The following is a 14060-nucleotide window of genomic DNA, read 5'->3' on the forward strand; positions in this document are numbered from 1 at the left end:
CTTTGTGAAAAGAAATCGTCCATCATTAAACAGGGGTGGAGGCCTCCGGGTTCAACTGTCCCCCTCTTACAATGCTGTGATTACTAGTATCACTCAGCCCTCTGTGAGTAGTAAACAGCCATCAGTGTGCTAATGATCCATTGTTAGGCTGATGGTCCTTCTTGAGCATGTGATCAGCTGGTTTTGGTTGTCAGCAGCAAAACTGGTTGATCCACTCTGAGAAGGTGCTATTTAAGAGACTGAGCTGAAAACAGCACCTCAGACTGAAGAAGTCTCTCGGATGAGAGACGAAACATTTCTATATTTCTTTGCTTTGTTTTTTTTTTTTTTTTTTTTTTTTTTTAATGTCCAGAGGACCAGATTGAACTTTTTTGGATATTCAGAATAATATTTTGCTTAGATGAGAAAATGAAAGAAAACATGAGGAGAGACGGTATAAAAAAAGATCTCTCACACCGTGTCCTAGACAGGGCACGATTTGAGGCATCAAAAAACCTTACCACAGCAAAGCAACATAAACAGACGTTATACATGTACATATAGGCCGGTGAAGACATTGAATTTTTAAGGGAAAGTCGTAGCATAGTCCAGCAAAGCTGTCCTGACATACAACATTACTGTATATATATCTGTGTAACCTGTCCTGAAAATCTGTCCTTGCAAGTAAAATACCAGTTAAAAATCTTCTCCTGCTGTCGAGTGTGGCTCCTTTTGAGTTAGTAAGATAAAGTTAGAATATTTTTCTCCAACACTCTCCAAGCACAGATATCCCATCTCCTTAAATTAGCAGCTAAAACTATCAATTAATAAAAATAGATTAGGAAATGCTGTACTACTTAGTCATTCTTTAGTTAACAACGTATGTCACTGAAGTTTTATTGTCAGGTGGCATAGAAATCAGCTTTATGAGCATTACATTTCTTAATTTTTATTGTCTTTTTGCGTGTAGATCTTGATAGGAGAGGCCATCCTGTACTGCTACCTATCTAGGAGGTCATCATCAACACAGACTGAGGCCAACATTCATGCTGCTGGATGTACTTTCAACTCCTACATTCGCAGAGCTGTACGCTTCATAGGTGGGAGGACAAATGCCATGTTGTTACAGTCTATCACAAACATTCAACACACAACTGCAGTCACAAAGGACAAGCAGCTTGGGGTTAAAAATGAAATGGAAAACAGTTTTTTTTTTTTTTTGACAGCACAATCTCCTTTTAGTTTCAGATTATTTACTCCAATATATGCTGTTAAAATGTTATTTTTCACAGGTATCCATATTTTTGGGTTGTGTGTGACAGCACTCATAACCGACATTCTTCAGCTGTCCACCGGTCAACACACTCCTTACTGGCTGGAAGTTTGCAAACCCAACCTGACCCACATCAACATGTCCAGCTGTGATGAAGCTTTTATTCTGGAGGACATCTGTTCTGGACAGGACTTAGGGTTGATCACTGCTGGGAGGTGAGCCTTTCCTCCATTGTGTGAGTGTGGGTGGGTGGGTATCAGTCTGCCAGAGGATGCTCATGCGTGCACTGAAATTATTTGTGTGGGTTGAATCTGTTATTGTTACAAAGATGCACACTGGGTGTAATCTTTTTGTCACAGTGCACAGGAACAGTTCATGACTGTTCTTGTGATGAACACTTTTTTTTGTATAATTATAATGTATTTTTAGCCATTGAATCTGGTGACTGTTATTTTGCTTTTAGATTTAACTGCTGCATTTGACACAGTGAATCATGACATTTTACTTTACAGCTTGAAGACAAGGTGGGTATCAGTGTCACATCACTAGGGTGGTTCAGGCCTTACTTGGCTGAACAAATTATCTGCATCAGGGTTGATGATCATGTGTCTTTCTCTGCTCCTCTCTTATATGGAGTCCCTCTGGGTTTTAGGGCAATAAACTAGACCCTAGACCCTTCCCTGCCTGAGTGGAATCAGTTTTCGGATGATGGGATCTGTGCAGACAAAGATTCAGGACTGAATTGAGCTATGCGTTGACCATCCCAGAGATAGTTTATACTGCTGATGATTTTTACTACTTGGCTTTTAGATAGAATGTAGGTCACCTTTTAAATTCTTTGCAATGAATGTGGCTCATTGGTTGAGGGCCCAAGGATGAAAGCAGGTTGTGACAAGAAGGCACATTTAAATACAAAATTGTTAACAGTAAATAAAAACCAGAGTGACAAAAGAACAGGACTGAAAAGAGTTGTTACATGTGATAAAAGACAGGATTTACTAGTGGTGTTGCATATGACAGAAAAACCAGATGTGTATATCTTAAAGGAAGGGTTGATTAGTGAATGAGTGCAGCTAGTAACCATTGATTGAGTGGTCAATGAACTGAGTTTAACTGGGAGAATATTGCTCCTAACTGCTTTGTTTGGTGTGTGGCACAGGGACATGCCTGGGAAACCTCTGGGAGGTAGAAAACCAGGTGGTGAAATGTCCAAACCACTTCAACTGACTTAATTCAGTGAGGAGGAGCAGCAGCGCCACTTTGAGCTCCTGAGTGCTGTAATTACCAAAGACAAGGTCCCTATTCCTCGACCAATCTCCAGCTCCATCCTGCAATTATTCTTGAACAGAATATTCTGAGATACTTATACTCCTCCACTTGATGCAAAGATTCACTCTCAGTCCAGAGAATGTTTTCCATCTTTTTTCCAGTTTAGAACCATGACTTCAAACTTAAAGGAGCTGACTCTCATTCCACCATCTTCACACTTGGCTGTGAATCACTCCAGTACCTAATGAATATTATAGCCCCAAGAATCCAAACCTGACACCCTCCTCCTCACAATTATGTGTTGATATCCTGTTCATGACTTTAACCAAGACTAAAGACAAAAGACAGTCCAACTCACTCTAGGATTTAGCTGGCAAACATCTAGCTTTGATTATACATGGACTGGATAGCCCTTAAAAGTGACCCTGGTACCTCAGACTCCTGTAGAACCCCGCACACAATGCCTTGTGGAAGATGTTGGTAATCCTTCTCCAGACCCACAAATTACATGCCCATGTCCTCAACAATTCTGCCAGGGTAAAGATCTGATCCACTGTATCACAACCAGGACAAAAGATTCTCTGCTCTTCCTGCATCAGAGGTTTGACAGATGGTTGAAGTCTCCCTTCCAACACCTTGGTTTAAGGTTGGTATGTGTGATCCCTCAGTAGTTGGAATAGACTCTCTGGCCCCTCTTTTCAAAAACTGGAGCCACTTTACCAGTTTGTGACTCTGAAGGTGTTGTTCTGGTTCTCCATGCCACAATGAAGTGATGTGTCAATCATTAAATACCCATAACTTCCAGAGCTTTCAACATATCTGAGACAATTTTGTCCAATACTGGTGTTTTGCCCCAAGGAGCTTTTTGGCAACAAACTTTAACTTGAACTCCTCCATTTGAGGCAGCAACTAACTCCCAACCCAGAGAGGGTCGTCCTCCTTTGTCAAACTAAGGATAATGTCCTCAGATTTGGAGGTATTGATCCTCATAACAGTCACTTCACACAGCTGCGAACCACTCCAGTGAGAGCCAGAGATTATGGCATGATAATGCCAACAGGACCACATCATCTGCAAATTACAGAGACAGGCCATTAAACAGAAATCCCTCTGCCCCCTGGCTGCACCCAAAAATTATATCCATAAAAGTTGTAAATAGAATAGATGACAACGAGCAGCCCTGGCGGAGTCCCAACACCTACCCTAAAGTGGTTCGATTTACTGCTGGCATTGCAAACCCAACTCTTGCAACGCTTATATAGGGATTAAAGTGGTCTGTAGAAACTGACCCCCAATTCTATACTCATTAAGCATAGTTGAATGTCTTGTTCAAGACCACAAAACACACGTAGACTGGATGGGCAAACTCTGATTCCCAACTCAAGAACCCTAGTGAAGGTACAGGCAAGATGGAAATTGCATTGTTCCTCCTATATCCGAGGTTCAATCATCAATTGCACCCCTTTCTTTAGCACCTTATTGTGGAGGCTAAGGAGGTTGATATCCCTATAATTGGAACACACCCACCGGTCTCTGTTTTTGAAGAGCGGAACCACCACCCCAGTCTACGAAGCCAGTGCCACTGCCAGAAAGGTTTCTTTCCCCTCCCGACGACATCACTGTTTGAGATCAACAGCACTCCACCTCCACTATACACATTGTTAGTAAAGTGCTGCTTTCCCCGCTTCAACCACTTGATGGTTTGCTAGAATCTTCTTAGAGCTGATGAAGAATCTCACCTACAACCTTGCAGCCACAGCTCAAGGCAGCCGCTTTGAGGCACAAATGTACGTTGGGAATTCAGGTTTCAGAGTGAATATTGAAACATCTGGCATTGGTGTGGAATTGCACATGCACAATGCAAATGGCTACAGTTAATTGTTTTTTTGATTCTTGCGCGAGTAGGTAAACAACAGTAACAATGAGGGATAACAAAATGTTGTCTGTGCTTCTCTCTTTTTTTTTTTTTTTCAATTTATCCGAACTTCTGACATGGAACATATATGTGCTATACCGTCTCTTGGGACAGTGGTTGGTCCCCATTTTGTATGTGCATGTTTTCATGCTCAATACTGAAGCATTTGTGTGCATGCGCATCTTGCAGAAATACAAATATTCACAGTGCCAGCTACTGACCTGGCAAACCACAGTAAACTTAACTATATGATTTTGCTCATTTTTATCTTTTAATGTTCTTGTAGTTTTGCTTTTATTTAGTTTTATATATTTTTTTGTTGTTGTACTGTTTTCTGCTTTGTCTGTAAAGCACTTTGATCACTCTGACTTGTTTTAAATGAGCTATAAATAAAATTGGCACTGATAATGATGGAAGTTTTGTTTTTGGACGTGCTTTATGTGTAACCAGGTACAGGAATAGAGTGCACCCCTTAATAAGACTGTTAATATCGTACTAGTAGGAAGCTGTTGATTTTTCCCTGTGAGTTAAATAAAGTATTTTAGTATAATAGTCCTGTTTTTTCTAATAGATGTCTGCTCTGAAATCAGTTTAAGAAGTGATAATGACTGCATATCATGTAAGGTATTTTCAGCAGTATGTATTAAACTTGACCTGTACTCTAAATGTGGGAGACCATATGTCTAGGAAAGGAGATGTCACCTTTCTTGTCATTCTTTCATAACCTGCATTTACCGAACACCTGTTAGGGCTCCCACTAAATACATGAACAAAAACACCTCTTAAGTTTCTTTGAAAGTCATATGTGTCACAAATTAATATTCAGCATTGCTCTCAACTGTCTGAGCATGATAATTAGTAAAGAGAACACTCAGCCTTTCCTCCTTTCTGTTTTGTAGGAAGTCTTTCCCATCCCAGCACGCCACACTTGCTGCCTTTGCTGCTGTTTATGTCTCAGTGAGTATTTGCTACCTTTACATATATTTTGAAAAATACTTACAGTAACTTTCACTGAAAATTTGCTTTTAGCATTATATTCAGAAAGATATTCCAAACTAATGACCACTTTGTGTAAAATTGTGTGTTTGTGTGTGTGTGTTTTAGATGTACTTTAACACAGTGCTGACAGACTCAGCCAAGCTTCTGAAGCCTCTGCTGGTGTTTTCTTTCGTCATGTTGGCCATCCTGGCTGGATTAACGAGGATCATTCAATTCAGAAACCACACTGTGGATGTCTACTGTGGGTGGTTCCTGGGAGCTGCCATCGCAGTTTACCTGGTAACAGTCTGCTGCTTTCAAATATTATGGGCTTTGCAGTTGGGAATTTTGAATATTCATATGTGTGTAGGTGTGTGTTGGTGCTGTGCCTATCATCATGAGTAGTGAGATGTAGACTGATGAGTGGTTAAAGCAGCAGAGAGCCATGCAGCCTGACAGCTAGATCCTGGAAGCCTTAGGCCTCGTCCACAAGGAAATGGCATTTTATGAATACACGTTTTTTTCATTGTCTCAACCTTTTTTGGAACCCTTACACATTTTTATAAAATAGGTTACATAGTGAGAAAATCCTGAAACACCATTCTTGTTTTTTTGGTGTGAACAGTTAAAAGACAACTTTTATAAAATGATGATGTCATGGAACTACCTTTAGCTTTAACATCAACCCTGTGTATGATATATGTAACAACAATGACAGATTACTTGCTGTAGATGCTAGTTTCTCAACTACAGTAAAACCTTCTAGTGTTGAATTTCATCAAAGTTCATGCTCAATAATTCAGATAAAAATCCATCAAAATTCAGTCAGGTCATCTGGACAGTTTCTTTTTTTTTTTTCTGAGACATTTTGTCCATCATGCAAAGGCTGTGGCTGAGTGGTTAGAGCATCGTCCTCCAATGCGAGAGTTGGGGGTTCGAATCCACCAGCAGTCACATGCTGAAGTGTCCCTGGGCAAGACACTGAACCCCTCATAGCCTTTGATGTGTGTCCCATCGGTGTATGAATGTGATAAAGCTCTGATTATTCTCTTTAGAATGATTTGTTCAATTAGCTTTGTAGAGATCTAGTAGAGTGCTGTATGAATGGGTAAATGAGGCACAGATTGTAGTGGAAAGTGCTTTGAGTATCTTGAAATAAGATAGAAAGGTGCTATATAAGTACAGTCCATTTACCATTTACTTCATCAGTCTGAGGAGCCACAAACAATCTCAGTCCCATAGGCAGCACACTCACATAGTGGACCAACCAGTTTGCTGGTGATAAAATGTTTTCTGGGGCCCACCCTCTACTCCGTCGACTCCTCTAAGGCAGCCATAGCCAAAGTGTTTCAAAAGATCAAAGTTCATGGTCAATTATCCAGGTGAAAAATACAACAAAGTTCAGTTAGGTCATCTGGATCATTTCTTTTTTTGTTGTTGTCATTGAGACGTTTCATCCTTCGCCCAAAGGACTTCATCAGTTCGAGGAACCACATACAAACTCAGTCCCACAACCAGCACACTCACATAGTGGACCAACCAACTTTCTAGTGATAAAATGTTTTTTGGGGCCCGCTCCCTCTCTTGTCGACTCCTCTGAGGCAGCCATGGCCAAAGTGGTTCAAAACATCCAAATTCATGCTCAATAATCCAGGTGAAACATCCAACAAAGTTCGGTCAGGTCATCTGGATCATTTCTTTTTTTGTTGTTGAGACGTTTCATCCTTCATCCAAAGGACTTCATCAGTCTGAGGAGCCACAAACAAACAGTCCCACAAGCAGCACACTCACATAGTGGATCAATCAGTTTGCTGGTGATAAAATGGTTTCTGGGGCCCGCCCTGTCACCCGTCCCCAGTTTGTGGGAATGGGAATGCTGTCTAATCCAAAACTCTTGAGTTAGTGTGGAATTTGCACATTCTCCTTGTGCAGGAGCAGGTTTTGTCTTGGTACACTAGTTTTCTCCAACAAATTAGTAATATCCATGTTGAACTTATTCTAACTTGTCATAGGGTGTGGTTGAGACACCTTGAGAATTGTTGAGAATGGTTGTTTAAGCGTACCCCACCTTCTTCCCATTTACTGCTGGGGCTAACCACCAGCTTCCTAACAGCTTTATAGAAGTCAATAAACAGAATAAAGTTGTTGTCAAGTATAAATTAATTGTAGTCAATAATGTCCAATACTAGACAAATATTGCTACTAATTTTTTCCAGGCATAAATCCAGATTGCTCTTCACCAATAATATCATTTAAACCTAATTTCAGTCGTTTGGCAAAGAAAACTGCAAATATTTTAGCATCATTGTCTTTTGGTTCAGATAGCTCTTTACATTCCTGAAGGTGTTGATGTCATCAGCACAGTGTAACACAGGACTGAGGATGTGTATTCCTCCAAGTCTAGTCTCCAAGTCCTCCAAGTCTATTCCTCCAAGTCTAAATTTTGCCTTACAAACAGAAATTAGTTCATAACATTCCATGGATTTGATATAGATTAAAATCTTATAATCAGATGTTTAACACAATGCTTTAGTGGTTGTTCCTGCCTCACTCTGTGTTTCTCTACATGTATATGCAGGGTGTGTATGCTGTTGGTAATTTCCAGCCAAGTGAAGATCTCTGCAAAAGTCGACCACTTCCTCTCATTCTGAGAGAGCCACCCCTCTCCTCCCTCCCTAATGTCAGTCAATCAGCAGTCAGTAACAGCCATCAAGGTAAAACGCTGCAGCATCTCTGACAAACTTCACCATCCTGAGCTATCTATACTTATAATAATAGATTTAAATAAATATTATTAAACTGTATTTATCAACTCTACATATGGTATTCGGTGCAGCTGTGGCTAAGTGGTCAGAGCAGTCGTCCTCCAATGCAAGAGTTGGGGGTTCGATTCCACTGGCAGTTACATGTTGAAGTGTCCCTGAGCAAGACACTGAACCCCTCATTGCCTCTGATGTGTGTCCCATTGGTGAATGAATGTGAAAAAGCTCTGATTATTTGTACAGATATATTAGAGTGCTGTATGAATGGGACACATATTGTGTTGTAAAGAACTTTGAGTATCTTGATAAGATAGAAAGGTGTTATATACAGTAAGTACAGTCCATTTACCATTTATTCTATTTTTTCTGTATAGAATGGAAACCTCTTCTTCCTTGAGATCTTTACCTAATTGTAAGATATCCTGATGCATGCTCAATAATCCAGGTAGAAAAATCCAAAAAAGTTCAATCTGGTCCTCTGGACATTCAAAAAACAAAAAAACAAAGCAAAAAAATATAGAAACGTTTTGTCTCTCATCCGAGAGACTTCCTCAGTCTGAGGTGCTGTATTCAGCTCAGTCTCTTAAATAGCACCTTCTCAGAGTGGATCAACCAGTTTGCTGCTGACAACCAAAACCAGCTGATCACATGCTCAAGAAGGACCATCAGCCTAACAATGGATCATTAGCACACTGATGGCTGTTTACTATTCACAGAGGGCTGAGTGATACTAGCAATCACAGCATTGTAAGAGGGGGACAGTTGAACCCGGAGGCCTCCACCCCTGTTTAACGATGGACGGTTTCTTTTCACAAAGATGGCTTCCTTTACTCCTCTCTCAAACCATCGTTCCTCTCTGTCCAGGATGTGAACATCTTCATCCCTGAAAGAGTGACCGCTGGTCTGGAGATGAGTGTAGACCGCAGAATCCTGGCCTGATGATGTTGATCTTCTGTGCTGGGCCATCCTTTTGGCCAGTGGCTGTTTAGTTTCCCCGATGTAAGACTGATCACAGCCCTCCTGACACTGAACAGCATACACAACATTACTCTGTTTGTGCCGGGGGACTGGATCTTTGGGATGAACCAGTCTTTGCTGTAATGTATTTTGGGGTTTAAAAGCCACTGGGACGTTATGTTTAGAAAATAAACGTCTCAGTTTCTCTGATACTCCCTCAACATATGGAATGACCACTGGTCTGAGTCTGGGTTCCTCCTTTTCACCTGATGGCTGACTGGAGTCCTGTTTGGGTTTCTTCTCTGCTTTCAGGAAGGCCCAGTTAGGATATCCACATTGCTCTAGAGCCTGTTTTGTGTAGGATTTCTCCTTCTGCCTGGCTCCTGAGTTAGTGGGGACGCTGTCTGCTCTGTGATACAGAGTCCTGATGACTCCTAACTTGTGCTCCAAAGGGTGATGGGAGTCAAACTGCAAATACTGGTCTGTGTGGGTGGGTTTGCGGTACACCTCAGTTTGCAAATGTCCTCTATCAGAGACTGAGACCTCACAGTCCAAGAAAGCCAACTTGCCATTTTTTACATCTTCTCGTGTGAACTTGATGTATTTATCCACAGAGTTGATGTGGTCAGTAAAATGTTGGACTTCCTGAGATTTAATTTTAACCCAGGTGTCGTCAACATACCTGAACCAATGACTTGGTGGTGTCCCTGAAAAAGATGTCAAGGCTCTCTTTTCTACCTCCTCCATGTACAGGTTGGCAACAATAGGAGAAACTGGAGACCCCATAGCACACCCATGTTTCTGCCTATAATATTGCTCCCCATATGTGAAGTAGGTTGACTACAGGCACAGTTTCAAGAGTTGACACAGTTGTTCTGTGGAAAGTGTGGTCCTGCTGCTCAGAGTGGTGTCTGATTTTAATTTTAAACTGACCACCTCTACTGCATCATCAACAGGAATGCATGTAAAGAGTGATGTGACATCAAAAGAGACCATTGTTTCATCAGTCTCCATGATCAGGAAAGGAGGCCATCTTTGAGAAAAGAAATTGTCCATCATTAAACAGGGGTGGAGACCTCCGGGTTCAACTGTCCCCCTCTTACAATGCTGTGATTGCTAGTATCACTCAGTCCTCTGTGAATAGTAAACAGCCATCAGTGTGCTAATGATCCATTGTTAGGCTGATGGTCCTTCTTGAGCATGTGATCAGCTGGTTTTGGTTGTCAGCAGCAAACTGGTTGATCCACTCTGAGTAGGTGCTATTTAAGAGACTGAGCTGAAAACAGCACCTCAGACTGAGGAAGTCTCTTGGATGAGAGACAAAACGTTTCTATATTTTTTTGCTTTGTTTTGTTTTTTGTTTTTTGAATGTCCAGAGGACCATATTGAACTTTTTTGGCTAATTGTAAGATGTTCTCAACTACAGTCTTGGAAGCTGGTTTTAGGGGGAACTTTAAAATAAATAAATTAATAAAATGATTCCATTTGATGCAGTGATGAACTTAGGCAGCATTTGGACCTGTAGACCTTTGCTGCATGATCTCCTACACCCAGATATGTATTAGCCTGGAAGTGACTGTACCAAATGTTAAACAAAAGTACATAATCAATCTTGCGAATTTTGGAATTTCATCAGATTTCATAGACATTCAAATCACCTCACATGTAACCACACAGTAAGCATTTGTCTCCCTTTGGGTCTTTTCTGATAGGCATTCACACCTTGGCTCCCAGCCCAGCAAAGCCTATCATGACACGATCCTCTTCTCACACCTTGTCCCCCGAAAGACCAGTAACCATCTTGACCCGTAGCTCTTCCTACCGAGAGCCGTCCATGAGCAATCTGAAGAGAACCAGTGCAGAGGTGGAGGTGATCTCTACATCCAGCCCACCAGGAAACTATGACAACATGATGACCTTCAGCAGCAGTACACTGCCAAGGTAGCTATCTCCAATAAGAGTCCATAATCCAACATTTTTCAGTCAGATCATCTGGACAGTTTCTTTTTTTGTGCTGAAATGTTTCGCCTTCGGTCCGGAAGGCTTCATCAGTCAAGGAAACACACAACAAAACTGATTCTTCCTCCAACAACTTACTCCAAAGTGGAACAAACCAGTTCTGCTTGTGATTAGATGGTCTCTTTGGTACGCCCCTCCTCCATTGCCAGCCCTCTTCCTTGTTGACAGTCTTGTCAAACTGGTTGAAAACAACAAAGTCCATGCTCAATCCAGGTATAAAAGCCAACATTTTTCAGTCAGGTCATCTGGAAAGTTTCTTTTTTTGTGCTGAAACGTTTCACCTTCCACCCATAAGGCTTCATCAGTCTGAGAAGGTCCCAGAGAACATCTTAGCACCAACATAACTGTTTGTTTTTTCACTTTAGAGTAAGCTGTTACGCGAGTTCATAACTTTTATGGACAGAATTTCTAGGCGCAGCCAATGTGTTGAGGGGATCCGTTTTGGTGGCCTTAGGATTGCGTCCCTGCTTTTTGCAGATGATGTGGTCCTATTGGCTTCATCAGGTTGTGATCTACAGCTTTCGCTGGAGCAGTTTGCAGCCGAGTGCGACGCGGCTGGGATGAAGATCAGTTCCTCCAAATCCGAGGCCATGGTCTTGAGTCGGAAAAGGGTAGAGTGCCCTCTCCGGGTCAGGGAGGAGGTAAGCGGAAGAAAATGGATGGATGGATGGTTGTTGGGGGCGAAGCAGTTTTGTTTGACGTTTCCTCAGACTGATGAAGCCTTCTGGATGGAAGGTGAAAACCGTCCAGATGTCCTGACTGAAAATTGTTGGATACATCATATTCAATTATTTCACAACAAAGTTGTCTCAGGGCACTTTACAGAAATGTTCACATCATAAACATGGTGGAGGCTGCCAAGTTGGGTACAAAGTAGGTGAAGATGGATAATGAAAAAAATGTGCATAGAATACAGTTTTACAAGCTGTGTGCATGAAAAACATTTTTAAGTTGGGCACAAACCAAACATTTATAGATATAAATGTTTTTGTCCCAATGTTAAACCATGTGGAACAACACTAGTTATTCTTAACTGTGATTTGAATTCTATTTAAACCTACTGCTTAAACAAACTTGTTAACCAATGATAAACTACTTCTTCTTCTTTCAGCTTTTCCCTCTTCAGGGGTCTCCACAGCGAGTTATCCTCCTCCATCTCACTCTGTCCTCTGCATCTTCTGTCCTCACTCCAACTACCTACATGTGCATCCATATATCTCCTCTTTGTCTTTTACCTAGCAGCTACATTTCTACCATGTTTCTGCCAATATACCCACTGTCCCTCCTCTGGACATGTCCAAACCATCTCAGTATGGCCTCTCTAACTTTATCTCCCAGTTGTTCAACCTGTGCTGTACCTCTGATCAGAATCAGAATAAGCTTTAATTGCACCAAGATACAACGAGAACATGTACGTACAGTCATCCGAAAGATGGGCGTAGTGCACAAAGCTGCTGCTATAAAAAGCGTGGCCTTTTTATTCTTCTTCAAAATAATGTTTTTGCTTAGATGAGAAAAGGGAAGAAAACATGAGGAGAGATGGAATTTAAAAAAAAGATCTCTCACACCTTGTCCTAGACACGGCACAATTTCAGGCATCAAAAAACCTACCACAGCATATCCTGATGCATGCTCAATAATCCATCCATCCATTATCTTTACCCGTTTATTCCATTTTGGTTCACGGGGGTCGCTGGTGCCCATGTCCAGCAATCACTGTGCGAGGGGCGGGGTACACCCTGGACGGGTCGCAAGTCCATCACAGGGCCACATAGAGACAAACGAGACAAACAACCATTCACTCTCTCACTCACACCTAGGGACAATTTAGAGTTACCAATCAGCCTAACATGCATGTTTTTGGTCTGTGGGAGGAAACCGGAGCACCCGGAGAAAACCCACGCATGCACGGAGAGAACATGCAAACTCCACCCAGAAGGCCCCTGGACCGGGGTTTGAACCAGGGACCTGCTCGCTGAGAGGCAGCAGCTCTACCAGTTGTGCCACCGTGCTGCCTGCTCAATAATCCAGGTAGAAAAATCCAAAAAAGTTCAATCTGGTCCTCTGGACATTCAAAAAAAACAAAACAAAGCAAAAAAATGTAGAAATGTTTCGTCTCTCATCCGAGAGACTTCCTCAGTCTGAGGTCCTGTATTCAGCTCAGGCCAGGACTCTGCGGTTTACACTCATCTCCAGGCCATCGGTCACTCTTTCAGGGATGAAGATGTTCACATCCTGGACAGAGAGGAACAATGGTTTGAGAGAGGAGTAAAGGAGGCCATCTTTGTGAAAAGAAATCGTCCATCGTTAAACAGGGGGGGAGGCCTCCGGGTCCAACTGTCCCCCTCTTACAATGCTGTTATTGCTAGTATCACTCAACTCCCTGTGAATAGTAAACAGCCATCAGTGTGTTAATGATCCATTGTTAGGCTGATGGTCCTTCTTGAGCATGTGAGCAGCTGGTTTTGGTTGTCAGCCGCAAACTGGTTGATCCACTCTGAGAAGGTGCTATTTAAGAGACTGAACTGAATACAGCACCTCAGACTGAGGAAGTCTCTTGGATGAAAGACGAAACTTTTCTACATTTTTTTGCTTTGTTTTGTTTTTTGTTTTTTTGAATGTCCAGAGGACCATATTGCACTTTTTTGGACTACCACAGCATAGCACATAAATAGACATGATACATGTACGTATAGGCCGGTGAAGACTATGAATTTTAAGGGAAGGTCGTATCATAGTCCATAGCCCCACTCTCAGCCATTGTCCAGATAACAGGTGTCATTCATCATCAGCTCGGTTGAGGTTCCGTCACATGTCCACGGCCTCCTGTCGGGAGAAGTTGATCAATTTTGTTGAGAGACCAGCTGATCAAATCCTTCGAATTAGGAAGGTATGCAGGAAAAAAAGA

At 41.8% G+C, this 14060-nt stretch overlaps 1 protein-coding gene across 1 annotated transcript in view; it reads left to right on the forward strand.

Annotated features, from left to right (window-relative positions):
* Positions 1-14060, forward strand: part of LOC119414414 (2-lysophosphatidate phosphatase PLPPR4) — a 76247-nt gene that overhangs the window by 29532 nt on the left and 32655 nt on the right. The window contains exons 3-8 of the mRNA XM_037681505.1: positions 950-1079; positions 1272-1467; positions 5336-5393; positions 5541-5714; positions 7993-8128; positions 10846-11074. Coding sequence (XP_037537433.1) covers positions 950-1079; positions 1272-1467; positions 5336-5393; positions 5541-5714; positions 7993-8128; positions 10846-11074 — 923 coding nt within the window. The remainder of the gene's footprint in view (positions 1-949; positions 1080-1271; positions 1468-5335; positions 5394-5540; positions 5715-7992; positions 8129-10845; positions 11075-14060) is intronic.

The sequence above is a fragment of the Nematolebias whitei genome, chromosome 9 (assembly GCF_014905685.2).
Source record: "Nematolebias whitei isolate Nwh7 chromosome 9, NemWhi1, whole genome shotgun sequence".
Lineage (NCBI taxonomy): Eukaryota > Metazoa > Chordata > Actinopteri > Cyprinodontiformes > Rivulidae > Nematolebias > Nematolebias whitei.